General features: G+C 41.3%; 1 protein-coding gene across 4 annotated transcripts in view; it reads left to right on the forward strand.

The window, feature by feature from the left end:
• si:dkey-181m9.8 (E3 ubiquitin-protein ligase RNF31) overlaps positions 1 to 24,070 on the forward strand; it is a 35,348-nt gene extending 11,278 nt beyond the window's left edge. For 3 of the 4 annotated variants that reach the window (XM_029704055.1, XM_029704056.1, XM_029704058.1), the window contains 9 exons: positions 1,624 to 1,722; positions 1,980 to 2,069; positions 2,153 to 2,267; positions 2,579 to 2,697; positions 3,029 to 3,142; positions 7,645 to 7,711; positions 7,948 to 8,035; positions 8,197 to 8,365; positions 8,763 to 9,740. In XM_029704055.1, the coding sequence (XP_029559915.1) occupies positions 1,624 to 1,722; positions 1,980 to 2,069; positions 2,153 to 2,267; positions 2,579 to 2,697; positions 3,029 to 3,142; positions 7,645 to 7,711; positions 7,948 to 8,035; positions 8,197 to 8,365; positions 8,763 to 8,933 (1,032 nt within the window). In that variant the 3' untranslated portion in view covers positions 8,934 to 9,740. Of the gene's footprint in view, positions 1 to 1,623; positions 1,723 to 1,979; positions 2,070 to 2,152; positions 2,268 to 2,578; positions 2,698 to 3,028; positions 3,143 to 7,644; positions 7,712 to 7,947; positions 8,036 to 8,196; positions 8,366 to 8,762; positions 9,741 to 24,017 lie in introns of those variants that run through there. The other variant, XM_029704057.1, reaches the window with a different exon arrangement.
• The last annotated feature ends 761 nt before the right edge of the window (positions 24,071 to 24,831 follow it).

Genomic DNA, 24,831 nt, shown 5'->3' on the forward strand with positions numbered 1-24,831 from the left:
ATTAACATTCGGTTTCGTTAGTGGAAGGGGATGTCATTTAGAGCAATGCTAAACTGGCTCCAAATAGTTAGCTGCCATCTCCTACGTCTACTGCAAATAATTTTTATATAATTTTGTCTTCTGTAAAATAGGTACTTTGTAACAGTTGTAAGGACAAATTATTCAGGAGGCAGGCAGGTAGAGGTGCAAATGGGTGCTGGCTTTATTTACACCGCGCTGTTGATGACAGTGATACATTGACAAGTTGATATATTTACAATCTTCTGACTTCTAAATGTCAATATTCAAAAAGAAAAAGCCTCCTATCATGCAAAACCTGTCTTAACTAGAAAAGCACAGGTGGAGTCTACTAGGCTCAGATGTAGCCTCCCCATTGATTAACCTGAACGTAATCCAAACAGGCACCTAAATAAGCCATACCTATCCTGGCACGCAGGCCAGATACTTCTGTTCACACATTACACAAGACGGAGAAACCAAACATGTGCTCTAAAGAAGACAATAAAGAAATTGACAGAAAACTGGTTAATGCAATGGAAATGACACAAAGTTTATTCCTCTTTGGTGTAGCATAGTTTGTGAGCTCTCCAAACAACAAATCCACTTCAAGAATGAGAATGGTATGAATCTAATAATATATATTTTTAAACTGAACAGAAATTACTGTAACCAAGCATTCTAGTTTACTGGGACATGGTGATGAGTGACGGTAGCCTACATTTACTACTGGTACTAGATTTGATATATTGTGGGGAATTGATAAACGTTTAACAAAGGGCAAACAATCCACACAATGAAACAATGCGTGTTCACGGATTTGCAGGAGCCAGTGAGCGCATTCATGGAGAGAGATGCACCAGTCTCAGGTCCGGTTTCGCAGACGCTGATAAACCTGGACTAAAAAGCACATTCAAGGGAGGTTCTCCATAGAGCAGGGGTCTTCAATCTTTTCTTGCCCAGGCAAACCGGTGATCCAGGGACCCCCATCATACGTTAGGGGGAAAATAATTGTCTTATCAGGTGAATTATAATGTCAAGGAGAAGTAATCAACATTTTTTTAATAGATTTGGTAGATAGTGTTACTCTTTTGACCTCTCCACATTAGAATTGGAAGAGAAAGTGTGAACTCTAACATAACCTATTAGCTAGAAAAAGGTAACGCCAAACACATTTTTGCTCAGAGAAGCAGTTTAACTGTCCAAGTCAATAAAGCTAACCAGCAGCAGTTGTTGCACTGGTAGCCTATTCACGACTGCTTTTACAAAGCCTATGTCACATACTCCAGTGAGTGTAATTGGTTCCAATGAGTGTAATTTGCTCAATACTTGGAGTTGAGAAATGAAGTTTGCATCATTAGAAAGAAGATAGTCTCCTCTTTTGTACTGTATGTATGTAATAAAAAAATATATTTTGCTAGCAATATTCATAAAACCTTTCAAATACAAATATAATTTTTCACCTATGGGGCCACGTAGCCCCAGTTGAATACCCCTGCCATAGAGCATAAATCCCTTTTAGCCCAGGAGTTGGCTTAATCTGGGTCCGGGAAACTGGTGCTGAAAGGCTAGAGGAATTTACAGTTTTTTAACATCCCTCCTGTCTACATTGTTTTCTCTTGCCAGATCAGGCACTACCTAGATCCTCAGATCCACGAGTTGTTCCAGAGGAAGCTGAGAGACCGAGCCTTGCAGGAGATGCCCAACTTCCGCTGGTGTGCCCACGTAAGACATCTCACTCATCTTTCTGGTTCTCCTGCTTGTCTCTTCGTCTCTCTTTTTCTTTGTCTCCACCTCTGTGTTTTTAATAGTATCTCTCTCATTCTCCTCGTCTTTCTTTCACCCTCGTTCCCTCCCCTTAAATTCAAAACCCTGCGACCCTTCAATACCCCACTAGATAAGACATGTTGGTGAAGTTGCAGCTTTAGACAGTGGCTTTGTTCTAGGTGCTTATGAATGTCAGTTTGTGTGCAATGTTCTAGTGCTCCTTTGGCCTTCTACATGAGGCTGACCAGCTGAGAATGGACTGTCCTAGTTGTAGGAAGAGCACCTGCTCCCAATGCAAGACTGCAGTAAGTAATGTATTCATGTACACTCACATTCAAATTGTTGGAAAGCCTTGTATCTACCTTCTAACAACTTCTTGGTACACCAGTGGGCTCCACAACACCAGGGTCTTTCCTGTGAGAAGTTCAGAGAGTGGCAACTCCACAATAACCCAGAGTACCAGACCGCAAAACTGGAGAATCTCCTCAGCAGGAATAAAATAGGTACACACACACCTACTTTCATTATTTTGTTTATTTGAACCCTCGGTTTATGATGCACACAGTTGTATAGGTCTGCTAGCTGTTAGCCTATCTGAATAACAGTTTGTGTCATGACTGTTTAATTGAGTTGTTACTATTAAAGCCATCTTTTTGTAGTATTATTGTAACGGTGTTATTTAGTCTTTTTTTTAATGTTCAGATTAAACATCTTATGTCCCTGAATCAAAATTGTATGAGACACATGCAATATTTTGAATTTATGTCTTGGTGAGAAAGACATTTAACTGCATATATTATTTGTCTCATTTCAGAATGTCCAAAATGCAAGTTTGTGTTCTACCTTTCCAAGGGAGGCTGTCTCCATTTCAAATGCACCCAATGCCAGCACGAGTTCTGTGGCGGCTGTAATAGGCCCTTCAAATTAGGCGCGGTAAGTCTCCTAGTTGAATCTGAGCTGACACTTTAGCATTAATTTAAAGGAGAATTCCAGTCAAAGTAGATTGAAGTTGTATTATTTTAATCTTTTATCTTATGTATATAATTTTTCTTAACCCAGGCACACTAGTCTCTAGTCAAAATCAGTAGCAGAACACTAGGAAATGCAATCCTATAACATGCTTAAAGCCACGCTCTGTAAGATACATATTCGTACCAATTTAAAAAGCAACAACATTTAAACGGTCTGGATGAAACAACACTCTAGATAAAATAAGGTACAACTTCAAAAAATGTACTATCCCTCTAATAAATTACATCTTCAGGGGTGTGACTTCTCGGCTGAGTGTGGGTCCAAGGGGTTACATGCCCACCACCCCAGGGACTGCCTGTACCACCTGAGGGACTGGAACGTGCCCAGACTACACAGGCTGCTTCAGGTAAATCCTACACTACCTACAGTTGAAGTCGGAAGTTTACATACAATTAGGTTGGAGTTATTACAACGTTTTTCAACCACTCCACAAATTTCTTGTTAACAAACTATAGGTTTGGCAAGTCGGTTAGGACACTACTTTGTGCATGACACAAGTAATTTTTCCAACAATTGTTTAACTTGTTTAACTACCCACTGTATCACAATTCCAGTGGGTCAGAAGTTTAAATTCACTAAGTTGTCTGTGCTTTTAAACAGCTTGGAAAATTCCAAAAAATGATGTCATAGCTTCTGAGGCTAATTGACATCATTTGAGTCAATTGGGGGTGTACCTGTGGATGTATTTCAAGGTCTACCTTCAAACTCAGTGCCTCTTTGCTTGACATCATGGGAAAATCAATATAAATCAGCCAAGACCTCACAAAACAAATTGTAGACCTCCACAAGTCTGGTTCATCCTTGGGAGCAATTTCCAAATGCCTGAAGGTACCACGTTCATCTGTACAAACAATAGTATGCAAGTATAAACACCATGGGACCACATAGCTGTCATACCGCTAGAGATAAACGTACTTTGGTGCGAAAAGTCAATCCCAGAACAACAGCACAGGACCTTGTGGAGATGCTGGAGGAAACGGGTACAAAACTATCTATATCCACAGTAAAACGAGTCCTATATTGACATAACCTGAAAGGCCGCTCAGCAAGGAAGAAGCCACTGCTCCAAAACCGCCATAAAAAAAGCCAGACTACGGTTTGCAACTGCACATGGGGGCAAAGATGGTACTTTTTGGAGAAATGTCCTCTGGTCTGATGACAAAATGGAGCTGTTTGGCCATAATGACCATCGTTATGTTTGGAGGAAAAAGGGGGATGCTTGCAAGCCGAAGAACACCATCCCAACCGTGAAGCACAAGGGTGGCAGCATCATGTTGTGGGGGTGCTTTAATGCACAAGTGACTGGTGCACTTCACAAAATAGATGGCATCATGAGGAAGGAAAATTATGTGAATATATTGAAGCAACATCTCAAGACATCAGTCGGGAAGTTAAAGTTTGGTCGCAAATGGGTCTTCCAAATGGACAATGACCCCAAGCATATTTCCAAAGTTGTGGCTAAATGGCTTAAGGACAACAAAGTCAAGGTATTGGAGTGGCCATCACAAACACTGACCTCAATCCTATAGAAAATTTGTGGGCACGACTGAAAAAGCGTGTGCGAGCAAGGAGGCCTACAAACCTGACTCAGTTGCACCAGCTCTGTCAGGAGGAATAGACCAAAATTCACCCAACTTATTGTGGGAAGCTTGTGGAAGGCTACCCGAAACGTTTGACCCAAGTTAAACAATTTAAAGGCAATGCTACCAAATACTAATTGAGTGTATGTAAACTTCTGACCCACTGGGAATGTGATGAAAGCTGAAATAATTCATTCTCTCTACTATTATTCTGACATTTCACATTCTTAAACTGAAGTGGTGATCCTAACTGACCTAAGACAGGGAATTTTCACTAGTGTCGTGTCTTTGGGCACCATTAAACTGAAAACATGTTTATCAATTAACTCTAATAATTATTATCACGTGATTAAACTGATTAATTGTTTAACTGTAATTAACTAGGAGATCGGGGCACCAAGGAAAATATTCAGATTACAAAGTTATAATTTTCCTAATTTAACTTTCCTATATTATAGCATTATATATTATAATATAGGCCGATTATCTTATGGTGTATTTTACCTCGCGTCCAGTCTCATTCCAAACGTCGTAAATTGTTGTATCTGCACGAATCCCGCCTTTACTAAAGTCATCCATACATACATCAATTGTCTTAAAATCATTTATTTACTAAACTAAGTAATTCACTGAAAGCATACAAACAGTAGTTATCGTTACAAAGAAATGGTAGAGGAATGTGGGCTAAACAGGCATGGCGGCCTGTTAAACAAAGGGTCGTAAAGGGCAGCTGAGAAGGCACTAGAGTTGATAAATATTAACAATTGATATGCTAATCCTTTGCACATGAACGCTCACTCATTCGGGAACAATTGCAATTAATATATATTTACGCTCAGTGTGTCGTCGGGATCCTTGTTGGAGAGTTTGTCCTGTTCTCTCGGTTAGAATGAATCATTCAAAGCAACATTCATTAATGTCGTTATAGAATGGATGTTTCGTTGGTCTTCGCGTTCAATGATAGAATTTCTTGCTGCAGACTATTAATTAATATCAAAGACTTGTTATTATTCTGTCGGTCTCAATAGTCTAAAAGCTTAACCACGTGGTATAGTTAACTTTCAGTAGAGGAATTGGATGGTCAAACCTTGGCTCTCTCTTCTGAGGTAAGCTGATCTGATGAAAGAAAATCAGGGTGGGGGTTTTATACGTGAACATAGAACAGGCTTGTCACATGACGCCTGGTCCTGTCTCTGTCCCTGGGGGGCGTGCCGATGACTGATTTAAGTTTTAACAGAAATACATTCTATCACATTAACATCAGTACATAGCATCTCAACGTATTCCAAATAGCTTTATCCTTATTAATACATTTTATACAATCATTTAGATGCAATTCCCATAGCTGAGGCTATTATATAAACAGTTTTATGGTAATATGGCTATATTGTCTCTTCTGAGTATCACACAATTGTAGCAAGCGGACCAGTTCGTAGCTGGATTTTTCACCGATCTTTTATACCTTCTCCAGAACATAAATGTCGTTCGGTTCCCCAATTCTGTGAGTTGGAAGAATTTCCTTGTCTCTCTATGAAACCCCTCTCTGTCTCAACTGGGCCTGTTAGGCAGGACATTTCCTTTGGAATTTACGACCGCCTTGACAGGGCCTGGGTAGGGAGAGGTAGGTAGGGGGATGGTGCAAGGGGGAGGGGGTCAACTGTGCTCCCTGTTCCCAGAGAGAGGGCAACGTCATGACACTAGGATTAACCTGTTTGGGATAGGGGGCAGTATTTTCACGGCCTGATGAAAAAAAACGTACCCGATTTAAAACTGGTTACTACTCTTGCCCAGAAACTAGAATATGCATATAATTTGTAGATTTGGATAGAAAACACTCAAAAGTTTCTAAAACTGTTTGAATGGTGTCTGTGAGTATAACAGAACTCATATGGCAGGCAAAAACCTGAGAAAATTCCAAGCAGGAAATGGCCTGTCTGTGAATTTGTAGTTCTCCTTTTGCTTCTCTATCGAAACTACATTATCTGTGGGGTTACGTGACACTTTCTAAGGCTTCCATTGGCTCTAAAGCCTTCAGAAACCGGATTGAGGCGTCTCCTGTCTCTGGGCAGATAATAGCAGCTCATTTTGTCCGTGGTCTGCCTGGTGACAAAGAGATGCGCATTCACGAGACCACGCCATTTTTTCTTATCCTCTTTGAATGAATACAGCATTGTCCGGTTGGAATATTATCGCTATTTTACGAGAAAAATAGCATAACAATTGATTTTAAACAGCGTTTGACATGCTTCTATGTATGGTAATGGAACATTTTGAATTTTTCTCTCTGGGGGTATTTGGGCATAACTATGGATTATTTGGAACAAAAACAACATTTGTTGTGGAAGTAGCAGTCCTGGGAGTGCATTCTGACGAAGAACAGCAAAGGTAATACAATTTTTCTAATACTAATTCTGAGTTTAGTGAGCCTCAAACTTGGCGGGTGTCAAAATAGCTAGCCGTGATCGCTGAGCTATGTACTCAGAATATTGCAAAATGTGCTTTCGCCGAAAAGCTATTTTAAAATCTGACATAGCGATTGCATAAAGGAGTCCTGTATCTATAATTCTTAAAATAATTGTAAATGTATTTTGTCAACGTTTATGATGAGTAATTTAGTAAATTCACCGGAAGTTTTGGCTGGGGATGCATGTTCTGAGCATCACATGCTAATGTAAAAAGCTGTTTTTGGATATAAATATGAACTTGATTGAACAAAACATGCATGTATTGTATAACATAATGTCCTAGGAGTGTTATCTGCTGAAGATCATCAAAGGTTAGTGCTGCATTTAGCTGTTTTTGATTTTTATTTTTTTTTTTTACATATATGCTTGCTTTGAAAATGGCTGTGTGATTATTTTTGGCTGTGTACTCTCCTAACATAATCTGTTTTGCTTTCGCTGTAAAGCCTAGTAGAGTCTTATCTTTCAAATGGTGTAAAATAGACGTATGTTTGAGAAATTGAAATTATTGCATTTTTGCGGTTTTTGTATTTTGCGCCACGCTCTACCATTGGATATTGGCGAGGCATTCCGCTAGCGGAACGTCTGTCCAACAGGTTTTAAATGTCAGGAATTGTGAAAAACTGAGTTTAAATGTATTTGGCTAAGGTGTATGTAAACTTCCGACTTCAACTGTATATTTACCCATCATGCGATCTACCATAATAATCTCTGACGAAAGATGGAGAAAACATTAACCTTTGTGCTGAAAGAGAATTGCAATTTATCATGTAACCGAACTAAACATTCAATACACCCTTTTCCAGCTTTACGGAGTGTCCCTCGCTGGCATGGTCAAATCCAAAGAGGGCTCTACAGGAACAAACTCCCAAGGTAAAGTACAAGCCAACAAGGGGTTTTACTTTACAAATCATTATGTTAGAGTCTACCGGAAATAGTTAAATGCTTCTGTCTGCTTCTAATTGAAGCTGGTTTTACGTCATCTTTTTGTAATCATTTTGTTCATCAAAATTGTTGCTGCTTCATATGTATTTACTCTTACTTGTAGTATTCACAGTTAATGTGGTTGCTGCTGTTGTTTTTGAAACATTTCTATTCCCATGTGTCAGGTGTGTGTGCAGTCCTGGAGCACAGAGAGATGGGTGGAGATGGGCCTTGTGGTCTACCAACTCTCCCAGAGTACAGTGGCTACTGCGTGTAAGAGACACCAAGTTTCTTCCTTCTAGGAACTTTTTACTGGCCACTGTGCTTCTGCTTCTACCTACTCTGTGGGGTCTAAGGCTTGGTTTACTGTAAAGCACTTTGTGACAACTGCTGATGTAAAAAGGGTTACATTTTGATTCAATTTGATTCCTCAGCTTACACTATAAAGAGTGTCTAGTGGAGCTGATCAACCGGAGTCACGCGGATCCAGCCGTTCTGTTCGATGTGGCCGAGATGTTGGCAGAGTTACAGCGGTGGCACATTCCTGTTCCACAGAAGAACCTTCAGGATCCTGACGCACTCTATGTACAGCACCTTAGACAGGTGAGCCGCAGGGGGAGACTACCCACAAGGCTTTTTACACTGTCATAGGACAGTGTTTCTCATCCTCTGGGTCCCTTGGTTGATGCTGGCCAGGGTCTGATATGGTTTTGGTAACACTGATTTAGTCAGTTCCCAAGCGTTAATTTGCTTCAATAGCTCGCTGGTCCCTGGGAGATTCTGTATTATTTAAAGAGCTTTTTTCTCTTTTAACACTAGCACAACGGATGCAACTCATGAAGGGCGTACTGATCATTAGGCTAGTTGACTAATATAATCAGGTGTGCTTGTTCTGGATTTTAACATATACGTGGAGTAGTTAGGGCTGGGTTGATTCCAGAACTGGTCTGGGAAACACTGCCATAATGCTATGTGTGTGTCCCCTCTCCCGGTCCCTCAGACCCTGACTAGGAAGGTTAGCCTGAGGGACAACAAGCTACCCCCTGTGAAGGTGAAAGACGACCTTTGCCCCCTACCCTCATCGAGCCCAGCGGGACCACGCTGGTCTTCTGCTCAGAGAAACACACCAAGGCGCTTCCATGACGCTTCCATGCTCTTGCTCAACGACTAAGTCGATGTAAAATACTTGGCCTCACCTGGGTTGGGTTCCTTAGGGCACATGATGGCAAATGCTTTTACATGTTTTGCTACGGAAACTTGCATTTCTTAATGGATAAGGCCGGGTTCCTTGCGTCAGTCCGTTTTCTTCCGGTTGGTGCCTAGTGAATATCACCCAGGGTTGTGTTAAGCAGGGAGAAAACATTTTAAAATTAAGTGAAACTGGGTAAGGGACTTCCGGTCTTGTCCAATGAGAAACCCACATTTGTTTTCCGTTGCAATTTTTTGTTGTTGCGTGTCCTAATAAACATGATCCAGGGGTAATATTTAACTTCAACCCTTTGTCATAATGGCTATGTAACACTGGCCTAATAATGACATAGAAATAGAGCTATAAACAGTCCAGAGAAGGCAGGGACAAGGTAAATTGGTCCTTTGAGGAGCTGTGTTGCACACTGCTGCTCTAGATCTAGCTATGATGTGGCCAGGATTCAATCAAAAGTGCATTGAGATCACGGTAAACGCAGTGGATGTCGACTCGAGCGTAAAGTGCAGTGCACTTTTGATTTGAAATAACTACCGGATCCGGTACATTAAGGTTTTATTTGTTTTCATGTTATTGTAATTTATTTGACGTTTATTCTTAATAAACATGTAGCTACAAAAATATAAACGCAACATGCAACAATATCAAAGATTCTATTGACTTACAGTTCATATAAGGTCAATTTAAATACATTTGATAGTTCCTAATCTATGGATTTCACATGACTGGGAATACAGATATGCATCGGTTGGTCATAGATACCGTAAAAAAAAAGGGGGGAGTGGATCAGAAAACCATTCAGTATCTGGTGTGAGTTGATCAGGCTGTCTCGCTCCTCTTCAATGGCTGTGCGAAGTTGCTGGATATTGGCGGGAACTGGAACACGCTGTTGTGTACATGTCAATCCAGAGCATCCCAAACATGCTCGGTGAGTATGCAGGCCATGGAAGAACTGTGCATTATCATGCTGAAACGTGAGGTAATGGTGGTGGAAGAATGGCACCACAATGAGCCTCAGGATCTCATCAGGGTATATCTGCGTTCAAATTGCCATTGATTAAAAAGCAATTGTGTTCGTTGTCCATAGCATATGCCTGCCCATACCATAACCCCACCACCACCATGGGGCACTCTGTTCACAACGTTGACAGCAAACCGCTCAACCACATGAAGCTATACACGCTGTCTGCCATCTTCCCGGTACAGTTGAAACTGGGATTCATCCGCAAAGAGCACAGTGCCAGTGGCCATCGAAGGTGAGGATTTGCCCACTGAAGTCAGTTACGACGCAGGTCAAAATGAGAAGCACACAGATGCGCTTCCCTGAGATGGTTTCTGACAGTTTGTGCAGAAATTCTTTGGTTGTGCAAACCCACAGTTTTATCAGCTGTCCGGGTGGCTCGTCTCAGAACATCCCGCAGGTGAGAAAGCCGGATGTGGAGGTCCTGGGCTGCCGTGGTTACACATGGTCTGTGTTTTTTAGGCCGGTTGGACGTACTGCCAAATTCTGTAAAATAACGTTGGAGACAGCTTATGTTAGAGAAATTAACATTTAATTCTCTGGCCTCATCTCTGGTGGTCATTCCTGCAGTCAGCATGTGAATTGCATGCTCCCTCAACTTGAGACATCTGTGACAAAACTGCACATTTAATCAGCTTCTTGATATGCCACACCTCGGGTGGATGGATTATCTTGACAAATGACAAATTCTCACTAACAGGGATGTAAACACATTTGTGCACAAAATTTGAGAGAAATTGTATTTTTGTCCGAATTGAACATTTCTGGGATCAGCTCATGAAACATGAGACCAACACTTTACATGTTGCGTTTTATATTTTTTTAAGTATATTTTTAAAAGCACTTTATTCACATAAAATAAACGGTACTGTCCCTATAGACAGTATACACCCCACTGTGAGGATCAGTGGGAAATGTATGATAAGTAACTAATCTAAATTCCAGGCTGTAAGGCAACAAAGTGAAAAGTGTGTAATTTGGGTGTGTACTTTCTATAGCCACTGTACTGCAGTACAGTTTTATTTTTGTTGTAGTCCTCTAGTTCTCACTTCTCAGGATATCTCAAACAAACTTTCTAAATGTATTGTACTAGAGAAGTTCTTGAGACATATGTTTCTTTTGCTATGACCAGCATGTGAATTATTAAATACTTTAACACTGAAATATTGTTGAATGAAAGGAACTTGATGTAACACTTAACTTAAAGCCGACAGGTATAATACATTTAAGATGTGGGTGAAATGGGTTGTAAACTTGTTATTGATTTTATTCAGATCTCCATTTGCTTTTGCCAAAGCAGCAGCTATTCTATCTGGGGTCCACAAAAAACACTGATAGACAAGGACAGTCACACTAATTTAAAATACAAAAATAAATAATAGTACAAACACTACAAACATTTGTGTGTGTGTCCTTAGTCTTCACCGTACCATTAAATGTTGTTTCAAATTTTTTTTAAAGGTAATTTTTGCTGTTTGCTTGAGTAATTGGAGATGGAAGGGAGTTCCATGCGATCATGGCTCTGTATTATACTGTGCGTCGCCGTGAGTTCGTTTTGGACTTGGGGACTGTGAAGAAACCACTGGTGGTATGTATGGGTGTATGAGCTGAATGTTATTTGATTATGCAGACTATCTGGAATTTTCATTACAGTAGTACTTCTCATAACTAGAAGAGAAGCAGTTAATCTCTTGTCAACCAGGAAAGACTGGCGTGCATGTTGTTGATGTTAGTTCTGTATGTGCAGCTAAGGGCAAGGTGTGCGGCTCTGTTTTGAGCCTGCTGCAGCTTTGCTAGGTCTTTCTTTGCTGCACTTGAACATATTACCAGACAGTAATCAAGATTGGACAAGAGCAGAGCCTGAACTAGTACAGTTGATTTTTGTGTCAAAACACAGAAAATCTTTTGATAACAGACATCTTCACAACAACTTTGTCAATATGACTTGACCATGGTAATTAACCATCCAAAGTTATACCTAGCAGTATACAGTTGAAGTCAGAAGTTTACATACACCTTAGCCAAATACATTTAAACTCAGTTTTTCACAATTCCTGACATTTAATCCTAGTAAAAATTCCCTGTCTTAGGTCAGTTAGGATCACCACTTTATTTTAAGAATGTGAAATGTAAGAATAATAGTAGAGAGAGTTATTTATTTCAGCTTTTATTTCTTTCATCACAATCCCAGTGGGTCAGAAGTTTACATACACTCAATTAGTATTTGGTAGCATTGCCTTTAAATTGTTTAATTTGGGACAAACTTTTCAGGTAGCCTTCCACAAGCTTCCCACAATAAGTTGGGTGAATTTTAGCCCATTCCCCCTGACAGAGCTGGTGTAACTGAGTCAAGTTTGTAGGCCTCCTTGCTTGCACGCACTTTTTCAGTTCTGCCCACAAATCTTCTATAGGATTGAGGTCAGTGTTTGTGATGGCAACTCCAATACCTTGACTTTGTTGTCCTTAAGCCATTTTGCCACAACTTTGGAAGTATGCTTGGGGTCATTGTCCATTTGGAAGACCCATTTGCGACCAAACTTTAACTTCCAGACTGATGTCTTGAGATGTTGCTTCAATATATCACCATAATTTTCTATCCTCATGATGCCATCTATTTTGTGAAGTGCACCAGTCCCTCCTGCAGCAAAGCACACCCACAACATGATGCTGCCACCCCCGTGCTTCACGGTTGGGATGGTGTTCTTCGGCTTGCAAGCATCACTTTTTCCTCCAAACATAACGATGGTCATTATAGCCAAACAGTTATATTTTTGTTTCATCAGACCAGAGGACATTTCTCCAAAAAGTACGATCTTTGTCCCCATGTGCAGTTGCAAACCGTAGTATGGCTTTTTTATGGCGGTTTTGGAGCAGTGTCTTCTTCCTTGCTGAGCGGCCTTTCAGGTTATGTGGATATAGATACCTTTCGACCCTTTTCCTCCAGCATCTTCACATGGTCCTTTGCTGCTGTTCTGGGATTGATTTGGACTTTTCGCACCAAAGTTCCCATCTCCTTCCTGAGCGGTATGGTGGCTGAGTGGTCCCATGGTGTTTATACTTGCAGACTATTGTTTATACAGATGAATGTGGTACCTTCAGGCATTTGGAAAGTGCTCCCAAGGATGAACCAGACTTGTGGAGGTCTACAATTTGTTTTCTGAGGTCTTGGCTGATTTCTTTTGATTTTGTCATGATGTCAAGCAAAGAGGCACTGAGTTTGAAGGTAGGCCTTGAAATACATCCACAGGTACACCTCCAACTGAGTCAAATGATGTCAATTAGCCTATCAGAAGGTTCTAAAGCCATGGCATTTTCCAAGCTGTTTAAAGGCACAGTCAACTTCTGACTTCAACTGTAATGTAAACTTCTGACCCACTGGAATTGTGATACAGGGAATTATAAGTCAAATAACCTGTCTGTAAACAATTGTTGGAAAAATTATCTGTGACATGCACAAAGTAGATGTCCTAACCGACTTGCCAAAACTACAGTTTGTTAACCTGTTTGGGATAGGGGGCAGTATTTGCACGGCCGGATAAAAAACGTACCCGATTTAATCTGGTTACTACTCCTGCCCAGTAACTAGAATATGCATATAATTGTTTGATTTGGATAGAAAACACCCTAAAGTTTCTAAAACTGTTTGAATGGTGTCTGTGAGTATAATAGAACTCATTTGGCAGGCCAAAACCTGAGAAGATTCCAAACAGGAAGCGCTCTGACTATTTCTTGGCCTTCTTGATCATCTCTATCCAAAACAGGGGATCTCTGGCATAACGTGACATTTTCTAACGCTCCCATAGGCTCTCAGAAGGCGCCAGAACGTTGAATGATTACTTTGCAGGCCATGGCTGAAAAACAGTAGCGCATTTAGATTGTTCTCAGATCGACCACTATGAGACTGGGGCGCTCGTGCACGAGCCTCCACCATGTTTACATTTTCAGTCTTTGAACAAAAACAGGGTTTCCCGGTCGGAATATTATCGCTTTTTTACGAGAAAAATCGCATAAAAATTGATTTTAAACAGCGTTTGACATGCTTCAAAGTACGGTAATGGAATATTTTGAATTTTTTGTCACGAAACTCGCCGGGCGCGTCACCCTTCTTTACCCTTCGGATAGTGTCTTGAACGCACGAACAAAACGCCGCTATTTGGATATAACTATGGATTATTTGGAACCAAACCAACATTTGTTGTGGAAGTAGAAGTCCTGGGAGTGCATTCTGACGAAGAACAGCAAAGGTAATCCAATTTTTCTTATAGTAAATCTGAGTTTGGTGAGGGTCAAACTTGGTGGGTGTCAAAATAGCTAGCCTGTGATGGCCGGGCTATCTACTCAGAATATTGCAAAATGTGCTTTCACCGAAAAGCTATTTTAAAATCTGCCATAGCGATTGCATAAAGGAGTTCTGTATCTAGAATTCTTAAAATAATTATGTTTTTTGTGAACGTTTATCGTGACTGTAACCCTATTTATAATTTCAGTGAGTTCACTGGTTTTGGGTTCTGACATGTAGAGTGTGGAATCATCTGCATATATAGTCATTCTAGCTTTTACGTAAGACCAGTGGCAAGTCATTTGTAAAAATAGTGAAGCGTAACAGCCCAAGACAACTGACCTGAGGGACACCGCACTGTATATATCTGATGTTAGAGAAGCTTGCATTGAAGAACACTCTCTGGGTTCTATCGGATAAATAACTCTCCGACCATGTGATGTAAAGCCATAGCTAGCGTGTTTCCTAAATAACAATGTATGATCCGTAACATAAAAGGCTGCACTGAAATCTAACAATACAGCTCCAACTATCTTATCCATTTACACTGCTCAAAAAAATAAAGGGAACACTAAAATAACACATCCTAGATCTGAATGAATGAAATAATCTTATTAAATACTTTTTTCTTTACATAGTTGAATGTGCTGACAACAAAATCACACAAAAATAATAAATGGAAATCCAATTTATCAACCCATGGAGGTCTGGATTTGGAGTCACACTCAATGTCCTTAAAACAAGTCAAAATGAGGCTCAGTAGTATGTGTGTGGCCTCCACGTGCCTGTATGACCTCCCTACAACGCCTGGGCATGCTCCTGATGAGGTGGCGGATGGTCTCCTGAGGGATCTCCTCCCAGACCTGGACTAAAGCATCCACCAACTCCTGGACAGTCTGTGGTGCAACGTGGCGTTGGTGGATGGAGCGAGACATGATGTCCCAGATGTGCTCAATTGGATTCGGGTCTGGGGAACGGGCGGGCCAGTCCATAGCATCAATGCCTTCCTCTTGCAGGAACTGCTGACACACTCCAGCCACATGAGGTCTAGCATTGTCTTGCATTAGGAGGAACCCAGGGCCAACCGTACCAGCATATGGTCTCACAAGGGGTCTGAGGATCTCAACTCGGTACCTAATGGCAGTCAGGCTACCTCTGGCAAGCACATGGAGGGCTGTGCGGCCCCCCAAAGAAATGCCACCCCACACCATGACTGACCCACTGCCAAACCGGTCATGCTGGAGGATGTTGCAGGCAGCAGAACGTTCTCCACGGCGTCTCCAGACTGTCACGTCTGTCACATGTGCTCAGTGTGAACCTGCTTTCATCTGTGAAGAGCACAGGGCGCCAGTGGCGAATTTGCCAATCTTGGTGTTCTCTGGCAAATGCCAAACGTCCTGCACGGTGTTGGGCTGTAAGCACAACCCCCACCTGTGGACGTCGGGCCCTCATACCACCCTCATGGAGTCTGTTTCTGACCGTTTGAGCAGACACATGCACATTTGTGGCCTGCTGGAGGTCATTTTGCAGGGCTCTGGCAGTGCTCCTCCTGCTCCTCCTTGCACAAAGGCGGAGGTAGCGGTCCTGCTGCTGGGTTGTTGCCCTCCTACGGCCTCCTCCACGTCTCCTGATGTACTGGCCTGTCTCCTGGTAGCGCCTCCATGCTCTGGACACTACGCTGACAGACACAGCAAACCTTCTTGCCACAGCTCGCATTGATGTGCCATCCTGGATGAGCTGCACTACCTGAGCCACTTGTGTGGGTTGTAGACTCCGTCTCATGCTACCACTAGAGTGAAAGCACCGCCAGCATTCAAAAGTGACCAAAACATCAGCCAGGAAGCATAGGGACTGAGAAGTGGTCTGTGGTCACCACCTGCAGAACCACTCCTTTATTGGGGGTGTCTTGCTAATTGCCTATAATTTCCACCTGTTGTCTATTCCATTTGCACAACAGCATGTGACATTTGTCAATCAGTGTTGCTTCCTAAGTGGACAGTTTGATTTCACAGAAGTGTGATTGACTTGGAGTTACATTGTGTTGTTTAAGTGTTCCCTTTATTTTTTTGAGCAGTGTATTTTGAACCAATCATCTGTCATTTGAGTCAGTGCAGTACAAGTTGAGTGCCCTTCTCTCCATCAGTTTACTAAGAACAGATAGCAAACTGATTTGGTGGCTGTTAGAGCCAGCAAAGGGTGCTTTACTATTTTTAGGCAGTGGAATTACTTTTGCTTCCTTCCACGCATGTGGACACACTCCTTTTAGGCTTTGGTTAAACATATAGCAAATAGGGGTGTCATTACAGTCTAGCATTATCAATAGTTTCACATCAAGGTTGTTTATACCTGGCGGCTTTTCATTATTGATTGGTAACAATAGCTTTTCCATTTCTCCCACACAAACTTGACAATTCAAAACAGCAAACCTTCTTTCATTATTAGAATTTTTATTTTTTTAATACAAGAAAATGGTTTACTGTTCAATGTAGTCATTTCACCTCTTGAGGTTTTCCACTTTACTAGTGAAATAGTCATTGAAATGTTTGGCAATATCGAATGGCTTTGTTATAAACAACCCATCAACTTCAATGATCAATGGATATTAACTGGGTTTCCTGCCCATGATGTCCTTTTAGGTAATCCAACATTTTTCAATTGGGTTTTGTCATTTATCTTGGTTTGGTAATGCACAACATTTCAACCTATCAGCTGAGCATTCTGACTTGTTTTCCACCTCTTTTGCATAATTTCTTTAAACCATAACATTTTTCACTTCAGGGTGTCCTAACAGTTCACAGGCAATTTCTTAATAGGTGCATTTTGTCAGCAATTGGCATGAATAATTTTACTTCCAGTGCTGCATCTGGATTCACTTCCTCATACACATCAGACCAACATAAATGGTTTATATCTTCAACAAAAGAGTCCTGAGAGAACATTTTGTATGATCTCTTCAATTACTTTATACTCAGCTTTTGGCACTTTGGCATTCCTTGTTATTGCCACAATGTTATGGTCACTACGTCACTACAGCCAATGGGATCTGATAATGCTCTGCATCATTAGTGAATATATGATCAATACAGGTGGATGTCACAGATCCTACACTATTGGTATGCACTATAGTTGGTTGAGTGATAACCTGGGTCATATTACAGGCACGATTGACCCCATTTATAATGTATTTTCATCATCGCAATTTATGCTGTTGGCTTGCTACATAATTCAATTCAAGTAAAGTACAGAACTGTATTATGCAAGTAGATATAAAAAGCTACTCAATTTAACAGCACATTTCTGGGCCTTATCCAGTAGGGTGCAAAGTTTATTGTATATAGTTCTAAACGGACCTTTCACACTCCTGAATAAGCCCTTTTTTCAGCTGCATTAAACCATGACTTTATTTTTTTACTCAGAAATTCACTATGCTATGCAATAAAGGTATTCACTACTTATTGGTACGGTATGTAGTAATGAGTATCTGATTCACCAAGGTTTGAAATTAAGTTACGCAATTTGTTTCTACTGTAATGGCACGATGTAGGTTGAAGTTGTCCCTAGACGCTGATCTTGGGTCAGTTTTGCATTTCCCCCACCTATGGTTAAGAATTTGATTGGGGGAGTAGAATCTGATATTAGATCTGTACCTAGGGGAAACATCACCCTGGAGCATTTTTGTTTTGTGTGAAAATGATCAGGGAAGAGGACAGTGTGACGTTGCATCGATTTAACAGCTTGTCCTGGTACCTCTTGTTCAGGAAAAGTACTACTGACTTTAGTAATAAACACATTTTTCTACTGACCGACTGACTGTCTCTGTCTGGGTTTTTGGGGGAAATTATAGCCTCGTTTATACCTGGTGCTGTCATGTCCTGACCTTGTCCACATGACCAGGGATGTTCTCTTGATAAGTGTGTGAATTGGACCATTTTCTTGTCCTGCTAAGCATTCAACATGTAACATACGTGTGGGTGTCAGAAATGTATGGAGGGAAAAGTACATTATGTTCTTTAGGAATGTATACTGAACAAAAATATAAACGGAACATGCAACTATTAAAGATTTTACTGAGTTACAGTTTATGTAAGGAAATTAGTCAACTTAAATAAATTCAATAGGCCTTAATCTATGGATTTTACTTCACTGGGAATACAGATATGCTTCTGTTGGTCACATACCTTCTAAACAAAAGGTAGGGGCATGAATAAAAAAACACTCAGTATCTGGTGTGGCCACCATTTGCCTGAGTTGATGAGGCTGTTGACTGTGACCTGTGGAATGTTGTCCCACTCCTCTTCAATGGCTGTTCGAAGTTTCTGAATATTGGCGGGAGCTGGAACAAGCTGTCATAAACGTTGATCCAGAGCATCCCAAACATCCTCAATGGGTGTCATGTCTGGTGAGTATGCAGGCCATCGAAGAACTGTGACAATTTCAGATTCCAGGAATTGTGTACAGATCCTTGTGACATGGGGCCGTGCATTATCATACTGAAACATGAGGTGATGGTGGCAGATGAATGGCATGAAAAAATGGGTCTCAGGATCTCATCATGGTATCTGTGTATTCAAATTGCCGTCAATAAAATGCAATTGTGTCCGTAGTTTATGCCTGCCCATACCATAACCCCACCCCCACCATGGGGCACTCTATTCACAATGTTGATATCAGCAAACCGCTTGCCCACACAACGCCATACACATGGTCTGCGGTTGTGAGGCTGGTTCGACGTATTGCCAAATTAACTAAAACGACGTTGGTAGAGAAATAAAAATTATATTATCTGGCAACAGCTCTGGTGGACATTCTTGCAGTCCAACTGCACGGTCCCGCAAAGCTTAAGACATCTGTGGCATTGTGTTGTGTGACAAACTCCACATTTTAGAGGCCAAACTCCATCCACCTGACAGGTGCACCTGTGTAATGATCATTATTTTAATTAGCTTCTTGATATGCCTTGTTCACTCTCTTGGCTCTGCAGGCTAGCTATTAAATTGATGACAAATATTAACTATTGATAACTCATGGTACTGTATGTATTTGTATTTATTATGGATCCCCATTAGCTGCTGCCAAAGCAGCAGCTACTCTTCCTGGGGTCCAGCAAAATTAAGGCAGTTTATACAATTGAAAGAAAATTACAATACATTCACAGATTTCACAACACACTGTGTGCCCTACTCCACCACTACCACATATCTACAGTACTAAATCCATGTGTATGTATAGTGCGTATGTTATCGTGTGTGTGTGTGTATGCATGTGTCTGTGCCAATGTTTGTGTTGCTTCACAGTCCCCGCTTTTCCATAAGGTGTTTTTTAAATTTAATTTTACTGCTTGCGTCAGTTGCTTGATGTGGAATAGAGTTCCAAGTAGTCATGGCTCTATGTAGTACTGTGTGCCTCCCACAGTCTATTCTGGACTTGGGGACTGTGAAGAGACCTCTGGTGGCATGTCTTGTGGGGTATGCATGGGTGTCCGAGCTGTGTGCCAGTAGTTTAGACAGACAGCTCGGTGCATTCAACATGTCAATACCTCTCATAAATAAAAGTAGTGATGAAGTCAATCTCTCCTCCACTTTCAGCCAGGAGAGATTGACATGCATTTTATTAATATTAGCTCTCTGTGTACATCCAAGGGCCAGCCTGGCTGCCCTGTTCTGAGCCAATTGCAATTTTCCTAAGTCCTTTTTTGTGGCACCTGACCACACGACTGAACAGTAGTCAAGGTGCGACAACACTAGGGCCTGTAGGACCTACCTTGTTGATAGTGTTGTGAAGAAGGCAGAGCATTGCTTTATTATAGACAGACTTCTCCCCATCTTAGCTACTACTGCATCGATATGTTTTGACCATGACAGTTTACAATCTAGGGTTACACCAAGCAGTTTATGTATCTCAACTTGCTCAATTTCCACATTATTTATTGCAAGATTTAGTTGAGGTTTATTATTTGAGGTTTTATTTATCAAATAACTCTAATTTTTATTACGCGATTAACCTGATTAATCATGTAACTGTAATTAACTAGGAAGTCGGGGCACCAAGGAAAATATTCAGATTACAAAGTTATAATTTTCCTAATATAACTTTCAGATATTTTAAAACTGATCAATTAGTCTTAGAATTAATGAATTATTATTTACCTCACGCCAGTCTCATTCCAAACGTCGTAAATTGTTGGTTATCTGCACGAACCCAGTCTTCACTATGAGTCATCCATACATCAATTGTCTTAAAATAATTGATTTACTAAGTAATTCACAGAAATGCATAACAAACAGTAGATATGTTTACAAGGAAATGATAGGAGAATGTGCCCTAGTGGGCTAAACTGGCATGGCGGCTTGTTAGACAAAAGGGGAGTGGGGGGGTCAACTGAGAAGGCACTACAGAGTTGATAATTATAACAATTGAAATGCTAATCCTTTGCACGTGAACGCTCACTCATTCGGGAACAATTGCAATCAATATATATATTTACGTTCAGTGTGTCGTCGGGATCTCTGTTGAAAAGTTTGTTTCTGTTGGAGAGTCTGTCCGCCCTCTCTATGTCGTGGTTAGAATGGGTAGTTCAGAGTGACATTCATTAATGTCGTTATAGGACAGATGTTTCGGCGGTTGTCGGTCGTCGCGTTCAATGATACCTAATTCCAAGCTGCAGACTAGTAATTATTATCAAAGACTTGTTCTTATTCTGTCGGTATCGATAGTCTAAGAGTTTAACCTCTCTAGGGTAGGTGGCACCAAATCGTCCCACCTACGTAACAGCCAGTGGAATCCTGTGGCGCGTTATTCAAATACCTTAGAAATGCTATTACTTGAATTTCTCAAACATGACTATTTTACAGCATTTTAAAGACAAGACTCTCGTTAATCTAACCACACTGTCCGATTTCAAAAAGGCTTTACAACGAAAGCGAAACATTAGATTATGTCAGCAGAGTACCCAGCCAGAAATAATCAGACACCCATTTTTCAAGCTAGCATATAATGTCACAAAAACCCAGAAGACAGCTAAATGCAGCACTAACCTTTGATGATCTTCATCAGATGACACACCTAGGACATTATGTTAAACAATACATGCATGTTTTGTTCAATCAAGTTCATATTTATATCAAAAAACAGCTTTTTACATTAGCATGTGACGTTCAGAACTAGCATACCCCCCGCAAACTTCCGGCGAATTTACTAACAATTTACTAAATTGCTCACGATAAACGTTCACAAAAAGCATAACAGTTTAAGAATTATAGATACAGAACTCCTCTATGCACTCGATATGTCCGATTTTAAAATAGCTTTTTGGTGAAAGCACATTTTGCAATATTCTAAGTAGATAGCCCGGCATCACAGGGCTAGCTATTTAGACACCCAGCAAGTTTAGCCTTCACCAAACTCCGATTTACTATTAGAAAAGTTTGATTACCTTTGGTGTTCTTCGTCAGAATGCACTCCCAGGACTTCTACTTCAATAACAAATGTTGGTTTGGTCCCAAATAATCCATTGTTATATCCAAACAGCAGCGTTTTGTTCGTGCGTTCAAGTCACTATCCGAAAGGGTAAATAAGGGTTACGAGCACGGCGCATTTCGTGACAAAAAAATTCTAAATATTCCATTACCGTACTTCGAAGCATGTCAACCGCTGTTTAAAATCAATTTTTATGCAATTTTTCTCGTAAAAAAGCGATAATATTCCGACCGGGAATCTGCGTTTAGGTAAATAGACGAAAGAAAATAAAGCACGGGGTCGACTCGTGCATGCGCCTAAGCCCATTATCCTCTTATCGGCCACTTGCCAAAAATCGCAAATGTGTTTCAGCCTGGGGCTGCCTCGATATCATTCAGCTTTTTCCCGGGCTCTGAGAGCCTATGGGAGCCGTAGGAAGTGTCACGTTACAGCAAAGATCCTCAGTCTTCAATAAACAGAGACGAGAAGAACAAGATCTTGTCAGAGAGGGCACTTCCTGTAAGGAATCTTCTCAGGTTTTTGCCTGCCATATGAGTTCTTTTATACTCACAGACACCATTCAAACAGTTTTAGAAACTTTAGGGTGTTTTCTATCCAAAGCCAATAATTATATGCATATTCTAGTTACTGGGTAGGAGTAGTAACCAGATTAAAACGGGTATGTTTTTTATCCGGCTGTGTAAATACTGCCCCCTAGCCCTAACAGGTTAACTACGTGGTATGGTTAAAAGTTCAGCAAGAGGAATGCTTGGTCTCCTCTCAAACCTTGGCCCTCTCGTTATCGAGGTAAGCTGGTCTCCAACCTTTAGCCATCTCGTAATTGAGGTAAGCTCGGTCTGGTGATAGAAAACCTAGGTGGGGGTTTTATTCGGAAGAGCAGAAAAGGCCCTGTCCCATGACGCCAGCCTATAACTGTGCTCATGGGCGGTCCTCTGATTTAGTTAAGACTCCAAAGGGAATCGGAGTTTCCTTCATTAAACAGTCCAAAATCACATTATACAATTTCACAAACAGTTCCATCCTTATTTATTAATTCATTGTATACAACCATTTAGATGTAAGTCTCATAGCTGAGGCTATTGTATAAACATGATTATGGTAATGTGGCCGTATTGTCTCATAAGTTTCACAAAATTGTACCAAACGGACCAGTTCATAGCTGGATTCTTCACTGATCTTTTATACCTTCTCCAGAACCTGAATGTCGTTTGGTTCTCCAGTTCTGTGAGGTGGAAGAAATTCCTTAGTCTTCTCTATACTGTGGCCATGAGGACAGGGTCTCCTCGTAGGAATTTACGACCGCTCTTACAGAGCCTGGTGTCAGAAGTATAGAGGTCGGGGGATGGTGCTCGCAGTGTCCAAAGAGGGCAACGTCATGACATAGCTGACATGTATAGTGTTGAGTCATCCGCATACATAGACACTTTGGCTTTACTCAAAGTCAGGGGCATGTCATTTGTAAAAAAAATTAAAAAGCAACGGGCCTGACAATCCTTTCTGCGATCGTTTTATGTGCAGCAACCACTCTACCTAGAAAATATGCAAATAATTTAGTCTTTTGTTTAGCTGTAAACAAACATATCTTATCAACTACTAATAGTGAAAGTACAAAAATACTGTGCATTTTACAAGCTGGTAAAATCGCAGCATCTGGGTAATCGATTTGATATTGAGGACTGAAGTCTTTAGAGACCTTTAAGTCTTTACTGAAGACTAATCTCTTCAGTAGATCCTATGATCTGGCCCAGGAGTGTGAAGGTGAACAGCAGGGCCTTGGAGCAACGAACCGCCCTTGCAGTCTCTGTCTGATCGGCTCCCCTCTCTCCACTGTGTGATTCTCTGCCTCTGACCCTATTATGGGGGCTGAGTCACTGGCTTACTAGTACTCTTCCATGCCGTCCCTAGGAGGGGTGCATCACTTGAGTGGGTTGAGTCACTTACGTGATCTTCCTGTCCAGTTGTGCGCCACCTCGGGCTTGTGCGGTAGAGGAGATCTTCGTGGGCTATACTTAGCCTTGTCTCAGGGTAGTAAGTTGTTGGTCTGTTGATATCCCTCTAGTGGTGTGGGGGCTGTACTTTGGCAAAGTGGGTGGGGTTATATCCTGCTTGGTTGGTCCTGTCCCCCTGTCTCAGCCACCAGTATCTATGCTGCAAAAGTCTATGTGCCGGGGGGCTAGGGTCAGTCTGTTATCTGGTGTAATTATCCTGTCTTATCTGGTGTCCTGTGTGAATTTAAGTATGCTCCCTCTAATTCTCTCTCCATCCTCTCCCGGAGGACCCGAGCCCTAGGACCATGCCTCAGGACTACCTGGCCTGATGACTCCTGACTGTCCAGAGTCCAGCTGGTCATGCTGCTGCTCCAGAATCAACTGTTCTGCCTGCGGCTATGGAACCCTGACCTGCTCACCGGATGTGCTACCTTGTCCCGGACTTGCTGTTTTTGACACTCTCTCTCTCGCGCTCAGATATGAAAAGCCAACTGACATTTAAAGACCTGTTGCACTCCCTACGACCACTGTGATTATTATTTGACCCTGCTGGTCATCTATGAACGTTTGAACATCTTGTAAAAAAAATCTGGCCTTAATGGCCATATATTCTTATAATCACCCGGCACAGTCAGAAGAAGACTGGCCACCCCTCAGAGCCTGGTTCCTCTCTAGGTTTATTCACAGGTTCCTGCCTTTCTAGGGAGTTTATCTAGCCACCGTGCTTCTGCATTGCTTGCTTGCTGTCTGGGGCTTTAGGCTGGGTTTTTGTATAGCACTTTGTGACATCTGATGACGTAAAAATGGCTTCATAAATACATTTGATTAATTGAAGCCGGTACTGATCTGCAATTGATTTTTGAGTATACTGTAATAAATGCCACTTAGCAGATACTTTCATAGAAAGCGACTCACAGTACAGTGACTGGATACGTTTTCAGTATGTTTAAGTGATCACTGCAGGATTAGAATCCACAACCTTGATGTTGTTAGCACCACACAGGACCACCGTTATACTATAGTAAAGTGACGTACCATCTACATCCATGTGGACTGCCCTGCCTCTATGACTATAACGGCTCAGGCAGCGATGTCCCAGCA

Source organism: Salmo trutta, chromosome 21 (genome assembly GCF_901001165.1).
Source record: "Salmo trutta chromosome 21, fSalTru1.1, whole genome shotgun sequence".
Lineage (NCBI taxonomy): Eukaryota > Metazoa > Chordata > Actinopteri > Salmoniformes > Salmonidae > Salmo > Salmo trutta.